Below are 25,102 nucleotides of genomic sequence, written 5' to 3'. Positions count from 1 at the left end.
CAGCCCCCATTCACTTTAAGTTATGGGTCCAAGTAAATAGTAACTTTGCATTTTCATTTAACTTTGGACGCATAAAGAGTATACAGTCCAAACGGCTCATAAGATTAAAAGAAAAATCTTCACTTTAGATTGAAAACATATTTGGAGACAGTTTTTCCTCTTATATTTTGTTATAACTCTAATAATAACAGAGTTACCCTATATCAGGGGACTTTTGAGACACTCTGTATACGTTCTTCACAAACAAGATTAAAAAATTAAAAAAAAGTAGAATATTAATGTTGCCTTAATAAGCTTAATAATACTAAACTGGTTTTCCTTCTTATTTCTATAGTTAAACTAAACACGAGTGTACATAATTTGGTATTAATTTCACTAACTGTTTTATTTGCATATCAAATAAAAAAAAGGTTAAGGAAATGGTTAGGAAATATGTGTTAAGGCAATAATATGTAATGGTAGGGAGAAAATTAGAAATCTTTAAAGTCCCACGGTAATGCTGGCTAGGCTAAAGGAGACGGTGATGGTGAGAAATGAATGAAATTGTGGAATGAAGAAAGTGAGAGAAAATGGGAGAACTCCGAGAAAACCCACGCACACGGTGATTGTCCACCACAAAGTTCACTTGGCATGAGCTGGAACACAATCAGAGACGCCACACCTCATTGATGAACGCCTTACCACTGCCACCGCTTCCTCCAATAGTAATAGAGAGAAGATTTCATATTGGAAATTAAATTTCAACTTTAATGCCCCACGAGTATATGCTCTTTAGGCTAAAAGAACGAATGATTGACAAACGTAAATTATTATGAAAGAGCTTGAGAATATGTGGAACTTGTGGGAGCAAATGGAAGAACTCGACGAAGTCCCCAGACACGATGTTGTACAACACAAACTCACTTGTTCTGGGTTCAAACCATAAACCATTCACACAAAACATGAACTCTCTAGTATTGTCACGTAGGATCGTACCTCTAAATACGAGGTACAGTCAGAAAGTTCCTGGAATTTTGTTGTAACTCTCCATTACGATAATATAAATACACATTTACGCAATCACCTTCAAAGTAGGTACCTTCAGAACATACACATTCAGGCCCGTATTCAGGGGGTCTAGGGGAGCCGGGCCCTCCTAAATTTTTACTGGCCCCTCCTAAAATTTTCACGGAAGACTTACAAGTGAACTAGAATATGATGATGAACTATAATGTGGTTGGATCGGGCACCCCCAAACTTCGACCGCCTCCCCCCTAAATTTTTGGGCTGGCTACAGGCCTGTACAAATTTGCTCCACCGCTCCTGCGGCTGGAAACACCGACGAAAGGCCTCTTTTCGAAGTTCCGAAGTTCAGGCGTCACGTTGATTTTGATGTCTTCTCTCGTGACGAAACGCGTTCCGATGCTGTTTTCCTTAAAGCATTGTCACCGTAAAGTGACTTTAAGGCTATTAAAGTAGGTATCTGAAGCAGTTTTCCTCAATTTGTTTACAAACTTGATGTTGGCGCGTTGCTCAAACTTCGACAATGCACGAACTGATCACCACATACTCTTGTGTTTAGGTATACTATTCGTATACTGATTGTTATGGCCTGTTCACACCTGTCATATTCATAATTAGGCAACCTATGGACCGTAGTGTACAAGATTCATTGTGTTTGCATCACAAACACCAAAACTACAACTTTCCGGGAACTTTTTTAATGCATCTCGTATATATATATATATAAAAGAAAGTTATTAAAGTTCGTAATATACTTACATTATCTACTTGTGTTCGTAATCTCTTAGCAAACATGTTAAGTAACGCAGTGAGAAGGTCGGTCCGTTTCTTCTTGAGCATTGCTTTTGTCTCTCTGATGTTGACTGTAAAAGGCCCCATTACAATCGTCTGGGGAATCGTTTCTTCAAGTATTTCTCTCTCACGCACATGCATCAGCCCCTCTTCTTTAATATCTTGGGCAGATTTGTTTGCTTTCTCATAGTCGCTACAGTCAAAAGAAAACAGGAAGTCTATTAGCAACATCTTTCAAAACTACGAGGTGAATACCAAAATTACGTACTATTTCGTCGTAGTTAAAAACTAATAATGGTAGATAAATAATACTTGCTTCACCGTGCAAAATTCCAATCTTCTGTGTTCTTTTTTAATGCATTTACCTGTCGAGGAGTCTTTTTCAACGAACTTAAATAGTTCGATACTGAATTCTCTGTCCGTGTGTGTGTGTCTGTTATGTGCAAATTTTGCAATTCTGAGCTCTGTATTCGATAGAGCATCAAAAATTATCATGGAATGTTTCGCTCACTTACCATTCCGGAGATATTGAAGAAAAAAAAAAAGATTCGTTTTCGGGGCATTTAGGGAGCCATATCTCCGGAACCGTAAGTCATAGAGAGATCATATTGTTAGTGCTCAATATTTAAGAGGATGGTGAACATTTTGGTACCAAAAAGTAACCGGTGTCCATTGGCCAACTAGCCATCGTTCCTCAGATATTGACTAAAAAAGTTCGAATTTCGAGAGATTTAAGTAGCCATATCTCGAGAACCATAAGTCCATTTTGAGCATGTGTCTTCGTAAAACAACATATCCTAGAACGTTTAACAGAACTTTTTATCTAAACAAAACATGTGGAACAGATATATTACCCATTTAAATTATAAATGGCTAGATATATTACAAGAATTGTATAATGAGTATAGTAATGAAGTACATAGAACAATTGATATACCTAAAGCCTGCAGAATTTAATAAGAATTTTTCTTTTTAAAGTTCGTTCTGGCAATACCCTTGGAGCATACTAATAATGGGCCACTGGTTTAATACTGATCTGAAATGATAGATTTCACCGTAGTGAAGGAATGTACTGTGTAACACAACTTTAGTCTTAAAAAAAAATGTTCCGACCAGCTGATATCCAGTGACTAACCTGTCGGTTGGTAGTCTTTTCTTGTCTTGAGACCATTATCGGTCAAATAGGTAGGTATACTAGCATTAAAGTCATGTGTGCTACAAATGCAAAATTGTCTTATGTGTACCTCACACGGAGGATTTGTAATTCAGGAACAAAATTGAATAAAATGCAGGACACAATTGGGAAGAAAGACACAATCGGGAAAAAGGCCAAGGTCAGGAAAAGGTCAAAATCGGGAAAGAAGTTCAGAAAGTGATAGAGGGCTGAAAGCCAAGTTGAACAGGGCAAAAAGTTAGAGAAAAGTGGGAAGTGTAAAATGAAAAAAGAACAAAGAGTAGAAAAAGAAGGGGATGTATGTACGTGTAAATGTAAAAGTGTAAGTGTAGTGTAGGTGTATAGGAAATCCCACTCAACTCTCTTCCTCACAGAGCACGACCACACACGAGGCCGTAACGGCCACTGTCGAACCTCTGTCAAATCTTGATATCCAGTTCAAACACCAGTAGTGCAGTGATGCCAACCTCAAACGTTATAAAATCCTTTCTCGAGAGGCAGAGACTGAATTTTAGTATTGAATTCCCCATGGTATACTAACTATAAACTTTACGTCACTCACTTTCTTTAACACTACATTTGTAAATTTCGAACTTTTACGTTTGCCAAATGCTAACGAAAACAAATACATTCTGTTGCCAGAATTTAGTATTTGTTTATGCCTTTGAGTCATTATCTTCTAATGAACGTAACGACATTGTAAGAACTTTATTCTTTGGTCATTTTGTGTAGGACGTTTTCGAAATGGGCTGTTTCTCATTTCGTATTTTACTTGTTTCTACTTTTTTTACTATTTTACTTTTGATAAGTAGACATAAATACGTTCCCTATTACTTGCCGTGATGGATACACAGTCCTTCAGTGGTGTTTTTTTAATACAGCAAAGTATCATCTAGTGTGGTGGGTGATATTTGTTATGTTGTGTGAATAAAGGAAAAATATTGAGGTAGGTCTATTGGTTCCAAACTGTTATTCCAACGGTTTAAGTGTTAGTATTTAATTGATGTATCCGCAGCGTCCATGTGTACCATAAAATAGTGTAGAACATTACATTGTGTACTACAGGCTTGCTTGAACCTCTCCGTTGCTACAAAGTTATAAAATTACCAGTAATGTGTTCGTTACTGCTAGAAATAATGTTTGTCAGATCTAATACTCATACAGTTTTTCTGACGCGTTTTACTGTGTGAAACCATATTATATCATATCGCGAAAACTATGTAGGTATCGTACGTGCTTCTGGCCAAGGAGATATGGGTTCGATTCCCAGCAGATGCTTATGTGGTTTGGATCCCGTATTAAGGGATTTCATATAGTATCAGTGCAGAAAGGAGCGCTAAACTCGAAATCCTATTACATGACATATATCACTAAAATATCTTCCTCATTATGTCTCTGAAGGGACACGGTAGCTCAGTGTTTAGCCCCTCCCCCTGCTAATCTAGTGGCTAGCACGTCCGCTTTTGGTGTACGGGGTCCCGGGTTCTCTTCCCGGTGGGAGAGTCTTTGGAATTTTAACTATCCTGGATATGTATGTGTTCGTGTCCCTGTCGAATTTAAGGCCTGTGACAAACATCTTGGCATTTCAGCTAAACGAATAAAACGCAAGATATGGCGTGACGTTGCCCAGTGGTAAAGGGGTGTGGCTATGGGTAAGCAGACAAACCACAGCGCGATCAGGTGGCAGGGGATAAACGTGGATGTGTAAAAAATAAACGTGGCAATACTGCTGGCCTCTCATTTGCTAGCAGGATTTAAAGGGAACTTGGAGCGCCGCCTTTAAATGCCAAGATGTTTGTCACGCTATTTAGTGAAGGCTAAAGAAGCCTTGTGTACGAGGAAACTCTGATCCTCATTAAACTGAGATATGATCGGTTGACTTTTAAAAAAAATAAAAGAAAGTGGTAGAGCGCTTACCTCTGGTACATGAGGTTCTTGGTTCAATCCCCGGCGAAATAAGTTTGTGGTGGACAACATCGTACTCCCATTTCCTTCCCCTTTCTTATTCTACCAATTCTTCCATCATCATTCACTTGCTTTAATCACTGTCTTCCTTAGCTTAATAAGCTAACGTGGGACGTTAAATTGAAAGGTTTCTTTTTCTCGCTGAAGAATCAGGCAACCTTCGTGGTTAAGAGTGTGTATTATCGACACCAGAAGATAAACAATAATATATATATATATATATATATATATATATATATATATACTATCTGCTACTAAATAGTATATTTTCTTACGATGTGTTGTAAATATACTATGGTAGACAGTAAAAAGAATCAGATGCTTGAAGTTGTAATTTCGTCAGTTGCTGGAGGATGTTTACTGCCATCTAACGGCGTGATATGTGTTTACCTATCCTTTGTTTCAATACTGGAAAATGGAACATGAATATCACCGTTACCTGTGGAGGTATGACGAATTGACTTCACTAACAAATTTGGCCGAGAACATCTCCAGCTAATTGTGTAAAAGCTTCACTTATGTGATCGTAACAAATTATCTCTTCTATAGGAATACAAGGTTTGTCCAAGAAGTAATGAGACTGAGTCTATAAACAGGAATTTATTCATCCATTTTTAACAACTCCTCAAAATTCTTTTAAATAGTTCCCTTGGGCGTCGATGCACACCTGCCAGCGGGATTTCCATGATTCATGCGCTCCCTGGAAGTCAACTTCCGAAGTGCCTTTTAAAGATTTTGTTACGACCTTCTGGATGGCGGCAACGTCATCAAACTGGCACCTTTCAGGGCGGTTTTCACTTTGGAGAACAGGAAAACGTCTGCTTTTCCTTCCACAACCTCCGCCATTTCAAGGCACACGTCACCTTCGCCATTGTTTTTGTTCATCACTTAACACTTTTGGTACCAGTTTTGCACAAACTTTTCTCATGTTCAAATTCTCGGTTACAGCGTGGTGTACCGTTGACTTGCACATGTTAAGTTCTTCCTCTATTAATCGTAGATTCAACCGACGGTCAGAGTCCAAGAGTTCTTTTACTTTTGACACGTTTTTATCCGAAGAACTCGTCGAAGGGCGTCCAGACCGATCTTTATCCTCAACTGTCTCCCGCCCGTCCTTGAAGTTCCTATGCCAGAGAAAAACTTGGGCTTTCGACATGGCATTGTCTTCGTAGGCCTGCTCAATCAAGGCAAGAGTTTCTGAAGCAGTTTTGTCCAAGCGAACGCAGAATTTGATGGCGTATCGCTGCTCTATCGTCCGCTCCAGTTTTCGCTTTTTTTTTTTATCCGTGACCAAATGAAAAAACACACTTTGCGCAAAGATGGATCCTCATTCTCTTACTGCTCAGAAGCGACTGCCGCGAGGTGCGATGCTTAGGTAAGACCCACTCCACCGATACCACCCAATGAGAGCTCTCTGGTAGAGCCTTTCTATTTGATCTGTGCCCCTTCTGGCGCTGCAGACAATGTGTGCTTTCCCGTACCTCCCTCAAAAGAGGAGGGAGAAGTTGTTGCGGCCGAGATCTTTCAATTGTTAGATGCGGAAGCGTTGCTATAATGAATTATCTCATGCACTTCGCTGTCCTCTATCTTGTTAGCCATTCTAAGTAGCTTACGATCTTCACTCGTCAAGACCAAACGACTGAATGACAAATTGGCAACACAGCTGAGATCATTCACTTCTTTTCCGTACGCAAATGGATAATTTCCTCCGTCAGAGGGTGGCGGGGGTGGGGCCGAGTTATAGTTCGCATACTTTCCGAGGACATAGATGAGATAGACAAGCTCTAGCGGCTGGAGCGCTGCGCGGCGGCCAGTCTAATAACTTCTTGGACAAACCCTGTAAGGACTATCAGCTGTTATTGGTAATGAACAAAACACTATTTAGAGCCATAAAGAATTGTTTCTTTTTCTCGAAAATTGAGAATTTAATCTCAAGCATTTACTTCGTTTAACTCCATATGGTCTATTGATTAATGCATTGCGGTATTTTTGGACAATATTGTAATGTATGTTAGAGAAGGGTACGCTGGTTTTCTCCTAGCCTTTATACAGTTTATACACTGAATTACGTACAAAGAAGTAATGTCTCTAATGATTCTTTCTCTATAATTTGGACCTCCTACCTAGAGCAGCGCTAAGGTTTATGGTTGTTGGTTACGAATCTCTTGCCCCAAGCAGTGCAGAGGTGGGAACCGGTCAAAACCCCCACATCCAAAACACCCACACTCAAGAAATGTCAAAACGCCCACACGATCGGTCATAACCCCCACACAAATGGACAAATCCCCCAAACGCACGAACGGTCAAAACCCCCACAGCCAAAACCCCCACACTCAAGAAATGTCAAAACGCCCACACGATCGGTCAAAATCCCCACACAAATGGACAAAACAGCCACACATAGCAACGGTCACAATCCCCACATAAATGGACAAAACCCCCACACAAATGGACAAAACTCCCACACAATCGGTCAAATCTCCAACACTCTGAAATGATCCTGGTTGTATGTCTTGCCCTTGTACTTTTTAATAACATTTTTTATTCCACTTAAACCGATGTTGCAACTATTTTTCTTGCACTGTTTTGTAATGACAGAAACACTAAGGTGGGCGTCGTAAAGAGCCGCAACAAAGACGTGTAATCACGGTATTTTCAGAGTGTGGGGGATTTGTCCGATTGTGTGGGGGTTTTGTCCATTTGTGTGGGGGTTTTGTCCATTTATGTGGAGATTGTGACCGTTGTTATGTGTGGGAGTTTTGTCCATTTGTGTGGGGGTTTTGACCGATCGTGTGGGCGTTTTGACATTTCTTGAGTGTGGGGTTTTTGGCTGTGGGGGTTTTGACCGTTCGTGCGTTTGGGGGATTTGTCCATTTGTGTGGGGGTTATGACCGATCGTGTGGGCGTTTTGACATTTCTTGAGTGTGGGGGTTTTGGCTGTGGGGGTTTTGACCGTTCGTGCGTTTGGGGGATTTGTCCATTTGTGTGGGGGTTATGACCGATCGTGTGGGCGTTTTGACATTTCTTGAGTGTGGGGGTTTTGGCTGTGGGGGTTTTGACCTAGACCCGCAGAGGTGGGATAATATCTCGTGCCTAATACAGCGCGGAGATTGGTAAAGAACCTCTTGCTCAAGCGGCGCAGAAATAAGGTTATGAAATCTCTCCCACCCATAGCAGCTTGAACAGATAGGTAGGATGTGATCAATATTAATTGGTGACTGATGTCTTCCTTTATAGCCAGTTTTGCAGGTGGAGCCTGTGGAGGGATTGAAGGGGTCGTCTTCGTGACTCTTCTTGTTATTCTCGTATTTCTTCGTGCTCTGCTCGTATTTCATCGGAAACGCAATCCGTCGGCTGCTTGGTGGCGCTTGTGTTGAAACACGTGATGTTCACTGATATGAGGGAATGTTGTTATATTATAGTTCCATCAGAATCAAAGTATAAAGTCTAATGTTACTTTGGGACTGCATCTAATTAATAACATTGTGTACCTTCGTGTAGCTAGTGTCAGAATGGAAAGCTTGATTGGGCATATTCTTCAGTATCAGAAGAGGTACTTTGTGGCTAAGCGGTTAGCGTACATGTCTTTGGCGTGGGAGACTCCGGTTCGATTCCCGGCAGGGATTTCATGTCGTTCGAATTCCACGTTAATCAGTAAGTTCTTCTCATATAGCTTCGCTGCTGAAACGGACGTTAAACTCAAAATCAACTCAACTCTTCAGTATCGGTTTGGCATTAACAGGGGGAATGGTTATGATACAGCATTACTTTTTAGATTTTTAAAAAAAAAATCGTCTTTCGCGATTTTCTCGAAGACTGCACATGATATTTTATTTTGATTTAAATCATTTTATACAGCCCAGTATCCAGTGGCGTATTTACGATTTGGTTCCGGGGGGCTTTGCTAACTTTCGGGGGGGGGGGGCTTTGCCTGGAAATGTGAAAATTCTGCAAGATATTTCATATACTTTACTATAGTAAGTAAGATTTCGGGGAGGGCTTAAGCCCGGAAGCTCCCCCTAAATACGCCACTGTCATTATCTATCGATTGGTATATATATCTAATCATTGAACTCTTTTGTTATTATAACCCCTTAACACATTGATCGTAAACAGACAGAAAGGTATTTCGATTTTAATCTTTTTTTAAATATTACTCAATTGAAATAATCACTAAATAACATTATAAATGATTTTTATAATATTGATTGTTGAGAACTCAACAATGAGATACATGCATCTGAAAAGTTCTTAAAATAAAATCCCGAGTATATTCGTGTGCTCAATATGGGACCAGCATTAGCGACGAAGCTTGTGGAAATAAGCTACAAAATGCATTTGAATAATCAAAATAACCACGAAACACTAGAGAAATACTGTCAAGAATCACGAAAGAAAACGAAGGCGCCAGAATTTGCTTTATCACAACTACCACTGCCAGTGTTGCCACACTTGGTACAATTGCACCAAATTCAGCCCTTTTTGTCATTCATCGGCCCGTTGGTACCACGCTGGCATTTTTCAGCCCCTTTTGTGAAAACGTTGGTACAATTATACCCAATTCAGCACCATTTAACAAGTATTTGTCGAATTTTCAAAAATGCCAGTAAGACTTTTCCTACATCTCACGTTACTCATACTGTACGCTGAATGTTCAACAGCATTTTTTGAGTCCATTTCTGTGACGTTACACCGCATATCGCTACGAACTTTGAGTAGAAAATTCGTAATTCGAACTATATCGGAAAACAAATGACGCTAGATGAGCGCATACGCGCCGCGCATAAAGGAGACGAGAAAGAAGCAGTGTGGTAGAAATTTTAGTCGTTCCATTTGGGTGTTTTTAAAAATTAATTTTAAAAAAACAATCTCTTGATTTAAACTCTTAGAAAAGGGGGGGGGAGTGTTATAGAACTTTACCTCTGTTACTTTTATGTTACAGAGCCATGTATTACACTCAGGGGTAAAAGTGGATCTGAAAAAGTAGGGAGGTACATGACGTCCCGCCGTCCCGCGTGCCTATCTTTGCCCATTGTAATTTTTTAGAAGTGGGGGACGCCACAGATATTTTCTGAAAGTGGGGAGACGGCGTCCCTCCGCGTTCTCGGACACTTTTACCCCCAATGGTATAAAATAATGAATTCAGCCCTTTTGGTTTCAATTTGGTACTATTTTTCAGCCCACTCCAGAGCTAGGACTGTGGCAACACTGACCACTGCAGACGAAACTAACCTGGAATGCTGAATGGAGAACATCACAGCAATATCTACTGGAAAGACATGTCCGGTGGGAGCACATGTCGTTCGGATTCCACATTAATCAGTAGGTCCCGTCTCATATAGCTTCGCTGCTGAAACGGACGTTAAACTCAAAGTCATGGAAAAACACGTAAACAACAACTTGAACAGCACTATCTGGCGGAAACATACAGAAACATGGATAACCGAGTATAATCGTACCTTTAAAACATGAACGAGTAAACAGAAGTTAACACGAGTATACTCGGATTTTATATTTTTGATAAAAATTAAACAGACGAGTATTCGCAGTCTTTACTTGTATTAAGGGGTTATACACTAACAATGTTGTAGAGTTTCGAATGATATCTGGTTTAAGCAGGGGCGGATCCAGGACCGACTTCTGGGGGGGGCGGTGGGTTGTCATACTGCTACTTTTAAGGGCTCCAAACTTTGGAATGGGTTTTATTTATATATATATAAAATAAGAAAGCTTCCTCTTCTGGGGGGATTTAAGAAAGTGATGGGAAACATATCAAGTTTTGTGTTCATGCAACACCAGGCAAATACGACAGTAGAAATACAATTATAATTTTTAACGATGTGTGACTTCCCTCAATAGCCGCCACAGTAAAATACTTAAACTAATAAGAAAAACCGCATAAAAGCTAATATGTAAACTTATGGACTATTGTAAAGAAAATGAAGAATAAGTGTAATTACAAGATATATCGTTCAATATTTATAAGATAGAGGGGCATATGCCTCTGGTACTCCCTAGCATATGCCTTCAACGGGATGACTGCTTTTCTGATGGAGAACAACAACCGCTCTTCGAGGTCAGCCACTACCTTCTCCAGCAGACCCACAGACGTTAGATAAACACTCTCCGCGTATCTTAATTTCGTCAACAGCAACGAGTCCACTTGATTGATTGCGTGAGAGAGGATCACTGCATTTTTAAACAAAGTGTGAAGTGTAGGCTGAAAAACAAATAAAAACAAATACAATTATTACTACGTTCAGCAGAGAAGGTGAAACAACTGTCATAAGTGTGCTATTATGATAAACTCTTAACTACGTGGTACGTTCGGAAAGTAATCTCCGATTGATCAGTGTGCGTAAAGTAGTGGGAGCGGCGCTACCATCTTTACACACACATGCGGGGTAGATCAGTCTACATCCAGCCTTGTTAAAGTAAGGTTGTCTAATCACTAATTCCACTTTTGTAGCGTTTCAAAATGTATGCTGCAATAGAAAATCCCGCCAAATGCGAAGTGGGAGTTGTTTTATATGTTTTCTTACGGCAAAATAACATTCGGCAGCAGCTATATTCGTCGGAAACTTTGTGCCGTGTATGGACCAAGTGTGATGAGTGAAGGAGTTGTTCGTGAATGCGTTCGTTCATTTAAGAGTGGACGAACAAATATTCATGACGAAGAGAGGAGTGGCAGGCCAACAGTGATCACTGATCAACTCGTTCGGAAAATTGATGGAAAAGTTCCTGAAAATCGACGTTTCACAATCTCAGAGCTTTCCGATGAATTTCCTCATATTTCCAGGACTGTGTTATATAACATAGTGACACAGACACTAGGCCACATGAAGTACTGTGGGTCAAAGCACAGGCGGGAGATTTTTATGCTGATGGGATTTCTAATCTAGTGCAGATATGATAAGTGTTTGAATGTTCATGGAAATTATATTGAAAAATGAAGCAAAGAAGTAGTTTTCTGATGTATATAATAAATTCTTCTTATTCGCTTTGGTGTTTTTTGTTTAACCAATCGGAGGTTACTTTCCGAATGGCCCTCGTATATAGTGGGTGATCTCACTCAATACATGACAGTACTGTGTTCTTCAATAAGAAGTGACATAATCTTATTTGAGCATAATTAAAACTTTTAAGTCTCATTTTAAAAGATTAAAAGTATAAAGGCAATAACGATAAGGCTATTCTTTAAAACGTCAGAAATTTCATCAGCCTTGTAAAAGATTGTAAACAACTTCTGGTGGAATGGAAAGTGTCCTGCCAAAACAGTATTGTGAAATAGCTGTGTATTAGATGTGAAGTGAGCATGTGATAATTGTGTAAACTCTTAACTTATTTCGCCAGGACACTTTCCATTTCACGTTGGTATATCAGGCTAGTGCTCATTCCTTTATCTTAATTAAAACCTTTCTCTTTCTCTTACTTTTCCCACAATTAGTCATTTTTCAAAATAGAAACATTTGAATTTCATTCAAATTCAACTATAATTTACAGTTAAGTACCGTGTTGTGCATCAGTTTCATCCCCATTTTGTTGCGTTTATTTTAATGAATATTTTGAGCTACGACTGATGGCACAGTATTAAAAGCCCCTCTTTCAATATTAAGCCCCTCTTTTGGATACCTGAACTCGGATTGGTTTATTGAAGAACTTTGAGAATGGCAACACACTCTCCTGGCCAAGTAAATTGTCATTTCCTTTACCTTTCTGATCTTGTTATGATGACTGGCTATTTCTAGATTGTTGGTAGGTTTTCCATTGACAGGTTAAATTACTCAGATACTCCACTGTCACTACCAATCATTAGAGTTGGTAATTTTGTTCTTGGTCTATTGTTTAAATGTTGTAGATGATTTTCTGCACCTATCTTACGAATAGAAATAAATATTTCCTCACTTAATGCCTTGAAATAGCTACAAGCAGAATGTGATATTATTTTTTGTTATAATTGTCATGCAACAAAACATGTTAGCTAACAGTCCATCAATCCTTTCATTTCATATCAATATACAAATATATTCTCAATAGTAAATAGTAATAGTAATATGCATATATGTTCTGTTCACAAATAATATTCATAATTAATAATCTCAAAATATTTTAATATTCCTCATATTCTTATTTACTAGAGAAAAATGTCTTTTTTAAGAGAAAAAACAGTACTATAAAACAATTTGTATGCTACTTTTTCATTAGCTGCGTCTATTATTTAAGGTACTATTGACTGTACTTTTTCGGTGTTCCCTGACATTTTCCTCGGCAGATCTGGAAACTCACTGGTAACTCTCAGAATTTACTCTTACACTATTGTAATTATAAAATTGTAAACTTCCTTGAATTCCTTGTAGACTTGAATTCTTTTCTTTTGATTGTTTCAAGGATGGAATTAGTCCAAGTTACAAGTAATATTCGTCAATGAACTAGCGTTATTGTTATATACACCCAACTATAACAATACGTAAGTAAAGACAATTTGTTTTCAATGTATGCATTAGAGGTGATTTCCCTAAGTTATCGCGTTTACTGCAGGTAAGCAAATAAAGTATCCCTTTTGCTTACACGATGTCCTCTGTGCTTCAGTTTAAGACACAAATCGCTCTCTAGGGAGTACAAAATAAATTATTCCATTTTATCGCTACAGCACGGCGAGCAACCATCCTATGGGTATCAACGTACGAGTCGCGGAAAAACGTTATGGAGATGTATAGTAACACATCACTAATAGCAGTCAAGTTGACCGCAAGTGTTTGCGAAAATCTCTAAGCTTTTTGTTCAATCATGCACAGGGAGAACCTTCCTTTCATGCAGAGGAGGTAGCCTTTTAGGTTGTTCCCTGGAAAGCGTATGGAGTCTCTTTCTGTAACGGTTTGCGTCAATGCAATGCAAAATCTACTCTTCAATTTGCAATAATAGGCAGTTAAGTGGCTGAATAGCCAATTGGGAAAGTTGTCTAAGTACGTGTAGCACAACTTTCTGTAGGCTACACATAGAAAAAGCAAGCCACGGACGCTTGTATGAAAATCCGCCCTTATAATTGATTTTTGCATATTCTGGTACGTTACGCTCAGCAATTTTTTGTCAAGACTAGTATTGGAAGGATGTTATAAAATAGAGGATCTGCCCATACGTATCTTCATCATATGAACTCAATGAAGGCAAAAAAAAAAAAAAAAACGAGCATCGTCTGAGCCGGCACGTTTGATTGGCTACTCTTGTGTCCCCCATGATGGTTAGCTCGAAACATTGCGATCTTAGTGGCGCGAAGTGGGCAGAGTAGGTGTGGCGAAGCTGTGACGTATGGCTTCACGATTTTGTTGTATAGGCAGATCCTCCATTTTATAACATCCTTGGTGAATTGCAATAGACAATCATATAAATATAGTATTTTAATATATAGAATATTGGGGCGAGTTTCTAGGAAAATTGGATAAGTAATAGATGATACCAAATGCAAATATTTTTCTTTTGATTTCATATCCGAGTACTCCTCATTGCAGGTCTACAAATCTTCGAAGTTGCCAGCTTGCAGTAGGTTTTGTCATTTAGATTAAAGCAAAGCGCCTGAAATGTCTATCAACCCGTTCTACGTAGCTCCTCTACTGGTTGCATTTCACAAGGATATCAACCTTAACTTGCTAGTGGCAATATTAAACTACGTAATAGAATCAAAACGACGCCCAAAATGTGAAATAGAAAAATAAATACAAGTTTTTAAAAAATAATAATGGAAACCTGCAAATCTACACAAAATTTAGAGTCGACCACCGAAAACGGAACGTTTCTAGCATTTGTTGTTTTCGAGATCTCATTGTCGAAAAGGTTGGCCACAAACATATTAACTTTTCTAGTATTTTAATATATAGATTTACGAACCGTAAACAGTTTTGAACTCCTCATTGTGTATAACAAAAATTTTTCTCATAAAATGAAGATTTTTGGGAAAAGTAAATTTTTTGCTTTTCTCTTTTGGGAGGCGGAGGTGAAAGTGGTTTTTTTTATGACTTTCTTATTCCAGTGCCACTTTTCTTGCAGTGTAGTGGAGTTTATAATGAAAAAGTGCGGTTACAATTGGTAGATTAAAGTTAAGTAACCCTTTCTACAGCAAAGCTATTTTCCCTACAGCTTAATGTGGGACACAAAACATATGACCTCCACTGGTAATCGAACATAGGTCTCCCATGGCAAAGGTGCTAATCACACAGCCCGAAGGAGCTAAAACATTCGTTCACAATATTCAGTACCTCTGATTATACATGTACGTTCTAGGATTAGCTGTCTTCATCAAGGGCGCCCATCCGGAGGGGCAAGGTGGGACGCTCGACCCCTAGAAAAAATTATTCTTTGTAAAATTGAAAACCCAATAGAATTTTTAGAATAGTTACATCAAAATTTGAAACTATATTTGAATTGTCGCTTATACTTGCCCCCCTTGGAAACCACAACATGGGCGCCCTTGGTCTTGATTTCTTTAGAAGCTGGCATTGCTCCCGTTACCAATACGTGTATGTTATGTAGTCCATCATATAGCAGACGCTGAGTTTGTTGTCTAACCATCTTAAGTGCCTGGAAGTTATACATCTTGATATATATATATGTGTGTTTGATTGGTTGCCTAAAGTCAAACAGCCAGAACAAGAAAGAGGACCATAAAGCACACTATATACAAAATTCTTCTTATTTTGATATACATTGTTACTAATATTTCATTCTCCGTTTGAGAATCAATTTGTCAGGAGTATCAGATATTCCATTAGGACAGGGGTGCACCCACGACAAGATCCCCGGGTACGCCCCCCCAAAAAAAAACCTTCCTACATCAATATACATTTGTACACTTTCTCAACAAAATTATAATTGTCTAACAGAGAAATGATTGATGTAGCATGAAAATTTCATCTTACTCTTCAACTGTACTCTTTCCTTTATTAAAAACTTTCTAGTTCTATCATTTTTTCTGAAAATATAGGTGGAAGCATTTTAAAATTATTTTTCGTCTTTTCGGGTGCAGAATAATACCCCTTCGATATTTCATGCACGTAGTGGTTTGTTGTATTGGACACTCCCCCAAAGCTTGGAAACAGCTTCTGGGTACGCTCCTGCATTACGTCCTAATACGGGATCAGTTTATAGAATTAGATTTGATTTTGTTGTTGTTAAGTTTAACGTCCCATTAAGCAGCGAGGCTATACTCGAAAAGAAATGGTAATACAATACCCCGCTATCTCAACTATTTATTGATTTTAGAAAGGCTTACGACTTGGTTACGAGAGAAACATTGTACACTCCGCATCAAAAAAATTGCGATAGCTAACGCCCTGCAGTTAGGACACCCGATATACACCTTCTTATCCCATAATCGTGTCAGGCAAAGAGACCCTCTCTCTCTCCTCCTTTCTTCTCCCCTTAGCTAACAACATGAGCGCAATTCTTATTTCAAACTACACATGTATTAGTTTCGATAAATGAAATAACACCGAGACGAAACAAGATTCCTAGGTTGATGTAGGGAGAAACTGAAACACACACAATGAAAAATTGAAACCAATGGATGGCTATTACTCAGAGATTCATAAATGAGGCAGGGAGAGAGAGAAGAGGAGAGAAGAAGAAAAAGAAAAGGGAGAACAGATAAAACTGTGGAATACAAATGTAGTAAGAAAAGAACCTAACATTATAAAGTTCCGTTTCCAGAAACCCAACAGTAATATAGAAATAACGTTTGTTTTTACATATTTTTTTTTCAAAACTATTCGAATATATAGAGGATGCTTTAAACATTCATTATGTTACTTTCATAATGGATAGCATACTCAATTTCAAGTAGAACTGTAGATCTCCGAGACACATCTGAGATAATGTCAAAAGTTTAACACAAATGCTTCGTTTCCGCGTGGCTCGATTGCAGATTCGGTAGTGTTCATTGGACGTACTGTTCCAAAATACATTCTAATATACCCAGTAGATAGCGTTGGTCATATCCTCCATTTTTGACTACTAATGCAAACTGAACAACAAAGAAAAACCGAAACAAAAAGAAAAGAGGAAGAAAGGAATAGAAAATTGAAGAGTTCTATTTTACAGCTAAATTTCTATCAGAAATACCCTATATTAAATGTACAAACTGTATCGTATCAAAAAGTTACAAATGTTGGAAAGGAAAAGGTTATATTCCTCATAAATGAAGTATGCTTCAAATTTCAACGTGAAAAAAAAACACACACACACATTGAATTATAGGATGGCAATAAATTGTGTGTCGAATTAGTATAAATAAAATTTTGTTTTCAAATAACCAAAGAGTTACCATTTTCTAGTCTTTTCCGAAGATTTATCTGTTTCGAACATCCAGCATTGATTTCATCTCTTCCGGATATAACGTAATTTGCACAGGTAGAATGAACACGCTAAGAGCTCAAACGGATCTCGTGTCAGTCGGATGATATTGGTTAGGTTATAGACCACCACTGGGTCGAGGATTCATCCCGGTAATTCAACTGAGACTCGTTAACGCAGAGGATAAAAAAGAGATTTTACTTATTCCCTTGCGTTTAAACAGTATTTCTATCAAATATTATCAGAGCTGGAGATGTTATCCCCAGTGCACGAAAAACACGACGCCGAAGTTAACAGTTAATTAGATTCTCCAGACCAAGTATATCGGGCTCTTGCTCCGTTTAAACTTACAGAGGCCTTATAAAACGCTTGCAGTGATATGGGTTTAGAAGTAAATGCAGAGAAAACTAAGTACATAGAATTTCGTCGAGATCGTAATACGGCAAATTATGGATGCGTTAAAATATTAAATACTACTTTTGATAAAGTGGATACTTTCAAACTTCTAGGATCAATGTTAACAGACGAAAATCATATTCACGAAGAAATTAAATGTCGTCTAAAAGCAGGGAATTCGTGTTATTATTCAGTTCAAAATCTCTTGTCGTCGCGAATTCTGACGAGGAACTTGAAGCTTAAAATATATAAAAAGATAATCAAGCCTGTTGTTCTATATGGTTCCGAAACATGGTCGCTTACTCTGAGGGAAGAACATAGACTGAAAGTATTTGAGAACAGGATCCTGAGACGAATATTCGGACGCAAGAGAAACGAGAATGGGGAATAGCGGAAACTTCATAACGAGGAACTACATATTTATAGGGTTTACAAACATTGTTAGTGTCATCAAATCCAGGAGGCTTAGGAGGGCCGTCATATAGCCAGAATGGAAGAAAGCAGGAACGCTCTCAAAGTCTTAACCTAACCAATATCATCCGACTGACACGAGATCCGTTTGAGCTCTTAGCGTGTTCATTCTACCTGTGCAAATTACGTTATATCCGGAAGAGATGAAATCAATGCTGGATGTTCGAAACAGATAAATCTTCGGAAAAGACTAGAAAATGGTAACTCTTTGGTTTACAAACATTGTTAGTGTCATCAAATCCAGGAGGCTTAGGAGGGCCGTCATATAGCCAGAATGGAAGAAAGCAGGAACGCTCTCAAAGTCTTAACTGGAAGACCAATCTGAAAACAACGATTGGGAAGACCTAGGCGCAGATGGGAGGAAAATATTAAGATGTATCTCGCAGTAATAGGAATACAAAGTGGAAACGGGATCCAGTTGGGTAAAGATAGAATTCAATGGAGAGCTTTTGTGAACGCGGCATTGAACCTCCGTGTTCCACAGGCCATAGAGTTAATTAGTTAATTAAGCAGCCAGTCTATGTGAGACGTGAACGTACAGCTTAACGTGAGATCTGAATCGCATGACCTCCAGCCAGGAACGAAACCCAGATCTCCAACCCCAAAGGCGCGCACGCTAACCGCTTAGCTAGGAGGGAGCTCTTTGCAGAATTAGAGCCATAAACAGCTTTTTTGGAATACTTTTTTTTTATTTTCGCTCGGTAGTAAAACATCGTTATTTACAGTTTTTTTTGTTATGTCGTGTAATACTATTTCAAGTAAGACATATGTATATAGAGTATTAAGTTTTTTCTCTCCAATTTTAATGGTCTCATTAAATGTTATACAGTTATAATAAAATTTTAATTTAGTCATAATCTTAAATGACAATTTTCTTACAAGAATCCTACTGCATTTTCAAACCAATCATTGCTAACACTATTAAAGATTTACTAAAACATTTCTGTCCTTGAACATTCATCTAATAGATCCAAAAACAATTAGTCGGAATTACAAAACTCATTGCGTCCATGGATTTAAAGTTTTTCTATGCCTCCGAATGACCGATTTCCTTTGATTCTCGCAAATTTTCTCGATTTTTCTTCACAATGAAGTCTTTAAATTTTTTGTTCCCGGCGGGAGCTCAGGTGGTTCGGATTCCACGTTAATCAGTAGGTCCACGTCTCATATATCCTCGCTGCTGAACGGGACGTTAAACTCAAAATCAATCAATCAATCGTTAAATTTTTTCGTGCTATAATTCCAAAATAAATTTTAAAACGTAGTGTTATCACTAACTAACTCTGTGGCCTATGGGACCCGGAGGTTCAATGCCGCGTTCACAAAAGCTCTCCATTGACTTCTATCCTTACCCAACTGAATGCAGTTTCTACTTTGTTCTCCTATTTCTGGAAGGTCTATCTTAATATTATCCTCCCATCTGCGCCTAGGCCTTCCTAGTGGTCATTTTCCGATTGGATTTCCAGTTAAAATTTTGAAAGCGTTCCTACATGACCTGCCACCTTAGCCTCCTAGATTTCATAGATCCTAACAATATTTGGTAAACCGTATAAATTATGTAGTTCCTCGTTAAGTTTTTGTCATTGCGCATTTCCATTCCTAATATTGGCCTCAGGATATTATTCTCAAATACTTTTAGTCTGTGTTCTTCCCTCAGAGTAAGCGATCATGTTTCGCAACCACACAGAACAACAGGCATGGTTATCTTTTTGTATGTTGTAAGCTTCAAATTCGTCGATAGGATTCTGGGCGACAAAAGATTTTGAACTGAATAATAACACGAGTTCCATACTTTTAGTCAACATTTAATTTCTTCGTGGATATTATTTTGGTCTGATAATACTGATCCTAGATATTTGAGAGTATCCACTTTATCTAAATATTATTTTATACTTTGACACATTCATAATTTGCAGTAGTACGATCCCGGTGAACTTCCATGTATTTACTTTTTCTTCACTTACTTCTAAACCAATGTCCCTGCAAGTGTTTAATAAGGTATCTGCATTCCTTTCTATTGTTCTTCTATCGTTACCTACAGCTCATTCATGGCTAAGCGGTTAGCGTACGCGCCTGGGAGACCCGGGTTCGATTCCTGGTGGAAGGTCATGTGGTTCAGATTCCACGTTAATTACTAGATCCACGTCTCATACATCCGCGCTGCTGAACAGGACGTTAAAACTCAAATCATCAGAATTACATGATCAGTATAGTGTTATATCTCCATTGAAATTGAAATATTTTAGAAAAAAGCTCAAAGTTTTCCCAGCTAAAAGAAGTCATGAAAAAACTTCTAAGATCATCATTTTTCCAAGCTCTTGCATCTCTACCTGCTACAAAACAATGATTATCCTTAATAAAAATTGGTAAGGAATACCTCAAATTTTTCTGCTGGTGTTGAAAAATGAGGTCCAGTTTCATCCATGAGTAGCTTCACCTCGAATACAGGAACGCATTTGGAATCGAATTGAGTGGTCACTAATTCATCGCCCCAAACAAAGTCTTCAGTGACCTCAAACGTGCATCGAGAGGGGACCTCAATGATATTCACGTACGTAGCCAAAGAATTTTCAACTATGGTTCTCAGAGCACCCTAAAACAATAACAACAAACATTAATATGCAATCCACTAATTTTCAATACAAGGTGTCATCAAAAAGTACGGTGAATGTAATTGTATAATGCCAGTTATCTATGTTGTATACATCTCAACTAGTAAGCCCGGTAGCCTAAACCTTTAGTACAGTCAGTGTAAAGTTTGAACGAGTTGTAACATGTTAGTTGGCTTCCAGGGGCAGAAGAGTGAGGACGTGTTAAGAGTATCTGTCGTGTGCCAACATTAAGTTTTGTTTTAAGCTGCAAAAAGTGCCAAAGAAGTTCATGAGATGTCAAAATCAGTCTCTGGCGATGAATTGGTAGCATTGGAAACCGTTTACAAGCGGTATGAGCAATTCAAAAAGGTAAGGAGTCGGTTGAAAACAAACAAAACGGTTGAGACGTCGTTCGACGTCAAAAACAGATGAAAATGTGCAAAAAATGGCACAAATGATTTGCCCAAATAGGTCAGTGCTTATTCAAGAGCTTTTCAAAGAACTAAACATCTCGTATCGGTACGTGAAGAGCATTTAAACCGCCAATTAAATAGGCAAGTGGGCTTCTTCTTCACCACGAAGAAACGCCATGCCACACCTTGCTTTTGATCCGTCAGTTTCTGGCCGAAATCAATGTTACTGCCTGTCCACATTGGCTGTGCTCTCCAGATGCAAATTCTGGCTCTTTCCAAACATGACAACTGTGCTTAAAGGGAATCGTTTTGATACTATTCCTTACATTGAGAGGGCGACGAGCAAGCACCTGAACGCCTTTCCAAAGATAGTCTTCCAGAAGTGCTTCCAGTCATGGATTCAACGTGGATGGAGATAAGTGCATTGCTAGCCAAGGGTAGTACTTTGAAGGAGATTAAATCAAATTCCATGTAAGCTTATTACTTCGTTTCTAACAAAATGATTCATCGTAGTATTTGATCACACCTCGTATGAATTGAGAGGAAAAAAATGTATGATCATGGAACACTGTACCCATCTCTTGTCCAAACATTTAACATTATTTGACTTCGTAAGATTTACATATTAAGACTGACTTCTACGTTTGGAATTACTTTTTTCTTTTAACATTTCTATAAGTACGATTAACTTGAAACTGAGAAATATATTTAATCTTGTTCAGATGTTTAGAATGCTTCAACTTGGTGTTATTTTAGCAACCTCATCTGTTGCTTTCATAAGTCAATTTCAAATCTAAGAACGTCCACTTCTACAAGTAATATGCTGTTCAATTTGGTCTTCTTCTCATAAAACATTTAAAACCAGAACTATTCTTGTAAGTTCTTAGTTAGAGCCTTTCTAAAATTTTGATAGAAATTTCAAAATAATTATTACTATAAAAATTGAAAATAATACACAGCTCAATACTCAGCTATTTTTAAAACTCCTTCACAGGTTAAAAGTCAGTGGCGTACGCAAAAAGTTTCAAAAGGGGATTCAACCTCCTCCCCCTTAAGCAAGATATTACGGTTTTTATATACGAGTCGCGTTCGAAAAGTAACCTCCGATTGGTCAGTGTGCGTAAAGTAGTGAAGGCACGCTACCATCTTTGCACAGACGTGCGCGGTAGCTCAGTCTGCATCCAGCCGTGGTAGAGTGAAGGTTGTCCGATCACTAGTTGCACTTCTCAAAGTGTGCTGCAATAGAAAATCCCGCCAAGTGCGAGATGTAAGCTGTAATACGTTTTCTTACGGCAAAACAATATTCGGCAACACCTATTCATCGGGAACTTTGTGCCGTGTACAGCTCACGGATGACGAGAAGAACCCTAGCAGAAGTAGTGTGACGTAGGTATGGGCTCGCCCACTTTTTTTCACGGGGGTTTGAAATGACACCACGGAATAGCACACAGATAACTACCTGGAGTAGCAGACGACATCTAAGTATAGACCACATCTCAAAAACCGAAAATGGACTTGATCGTGTCGTTGATCTTTCCCCGCTAACCCTGTTTTAGGGTTCTTCTCGTCGTCTGTGAGCTGTATTGGCCAAGTGTAATGAGAGAAGGAATTGTTCGCGAATGGGGTCGTTTATTTCAAACTGGACAAACAAACATTCATGAAGTCGTTCAGAAAATTCATGGAAAAAGTTCATGAAAATAGTCGTTTCACAATCTATTAATGCTTATAAAGAAGTGGCTTGGATTTTTAACGCTTTGGCGATATTGAAGAACAGAAAAATGCTTTCACAGTCTCGTTTACGGCACAGGCGGAAGAATTTATGTTGATGGAATTTCTAAGCTAGGGCAGAGATATGATACGTGCTTGAATGTTTATGGAAACTATACAGAGAAAAATCCGTTCTCCGGACATTGGTATATTGTACAAATATACGGTATCCTCTTGCTTACTATAGAAATCAGTACGGAGCATACGTTATCCGTATGCTACATAGGATGTCTGACATCTAACATTTTTCCGTATATCACATGCATATACTTATGTTACCTTCGCCAGCTATATGTTATATACGTCCATTTGTATGTAAGATCCTGACCGCCTACATTGTTTCATACGGAAAGTACGTATAGATGGAACACTTATACAGAAAGTATTATAAAACATGCGTTTTTAGTTGTACGTCTGCTGTACGTTAAGTCCAGAAACTACAGGAATTACGCATGTAACCTATCTTTTTAAGTACGCCACCTACAATTTTTTTCTCAGTGTATGTTGAAAATTAGAGCAAAGATGTAGTTTTCAGACATATCCTTCTTATTTAATTTGGTGTTCCTTTTTCAACCAATCGGAGGTTACTTTCCGAACGATCCTCGTATATATGAAAGAAAAGGAAACGAAATTGAATGTTTTAACATCCGTTTTGACGAGCTTCTCCGCACGCCACTGATCGCAGTGTATATAGAGTAATGGGTAATTTCCATCACTTTATTCTAGGTCCTGGCCTTTGAATGTATTCTTGTAATTTAACTATCCGTTACCTGACATTCTTACCTGCATTCGGAATTTTACAAGCTGCATGAGGCGTGATAATTTTGACATGTAGTAAATCTCCCAACTTTTCTCATTAATATTAAACCATCCTTTGCCTATTTCTCGCATATGGCATCGCATTTTATCCGCAATATCATTCAGCCATTTCTCTTTCAAATACTTTATCACCTGAAATTCGAACAAGATAATTTTTAATAATTAGTTTTACATGTATTGTGGTGGCTCTATCAGTTCAGTAATGATAATAATAATAATTCAAAAGCAATACAAGATGTTTCAAAATGAATAACGGAATTTTAAGACTTTGAAGTATTTATTACAATTAAAAATAATACATAAATTGAAAGAGCAACTTAAATAGTTTTGTAAAGCTCGTATACGCATCCACTGTTTCCTCTGTCTGCCGTTAGAAAGCGCTAGTAGCAAAGATGGCGACTAGTGAGCAGAAAAGCTTTTGTGTTTTCCATTTTCCAAAGACTGTAGTTACAGTGCAACGTGTTTCCCGTAATAAATTTCTATTGCAATCCAGCAAGTAATAATAACATCCGTAGATGGTATCATCAATTTGAAAACACCGGCTCTTTGTGCAAAGGGACGAGTTCGGTACCAGTGTTTCTTCCAGACATGTTTTTTGGGGGCACTGCCGCCCGGAGCTCTGAAAGTGGCCCCACCGGACGAGACCAAAATAATACGTCTATAATATAATAATAAATAAAATAGCACTAGCAGTGCCCCCCCCCTGAATACTACGTCTGCTCCGCCCCCCGGAACACTTGTTCTGAAAGAACGACTGTTCGGGACTACCAAAAGTCACTGAAGTACATGAAAAAGCGTGGGACTTTGTCACGCGTAGCCCCCAAGAAATCAGTTCGGAATCCTAGTTGAATGAGCAATTCCAATGACGTCTGTGTGGATAATTTTAAGAAAATTGAAGAATTTAAGAAATATAATTGAAGCAATTGTTGAAACATTTACTCCGAACACATTGATCAAGGTTTCGTAAGATTGTCAAAGGCCTATCGAAAATAAGTTTAAGTTTTACGTCCCACGGTTATACCGGTTAGGCTAAAGGAGAACTTGGCGGGTGGAGCAGGTGTGGCGAAACAGGGACGTTGGGCAGGGTGTTGCGAAACAGGATTTTGACGCTGGGGAAAATCGTATAGTCCGGCGGTTTAGAGCCAAAATTTTAGTGAACTCTGAATTTTGTGACTAAAAGGTCACACTTCGCATAAATGTTCTTCAGACTATATCCAACCATTTGCGAAGGGGAGCCAAGCTGAAATTTTTGGCGGGTAACTTTGCCAGGCATGGTTGCATACCTATAAGGGTGGATTACTATTTGCTGCATTTGATTCGGTACTTGACATTCCCACGTATCCTCTACGACACAAAATGTGTAAAATGGT

At 38.5% G+C, this 25,102-nt stretch overlaps 1 protein-coding gene across 1 annotated transcript in view; it reads right to left on the bottom strand.

Annotated features, from left to right (window-relative positions):
* LOC145670651 (dynein axonemal heavy chain 1-like) overlaps positions 1-25,102 on the bottom strand; it is a gene marked incomplete at its 3' end in the record, with an annotated part of 1,762,390 nt that overhangs the window by 1,665,161 nt on the left and 72,127 nt on the right. The window contains 4 exon segments of the mRNA XM_081739441.1: positions 1,762-1,987; positions 10,894-11,153; positions 20,520-20,735; positions 23,697-23,864. Coding sequence (XP_081595567.1) covers positions 1,762-1,987; positions 10,894-11,153; positions 20,520-20,735; positions 23,697-23,864 — 870 coding nt within the window.

The sequence above is a fragment of the Thermobia domestica genome, chromosome 14 (genome assembly GCF_964235325.1).
Source record: "Thermobia domestica chromosome 14, izTheDome1.hap1.1, whole genome shotgun sequence".
NCBI classification, from domain to species: Eukaryota; Metazoa; Arthropoda; class Insecta; order Zygentoma; family Lepismatidae; genus Thermobia; species Thermobia domestica.
Note: the sequence above shows the minus strand (reverse complement) of the source record. Positions and strands in the feature narration are given on the sequence as shown.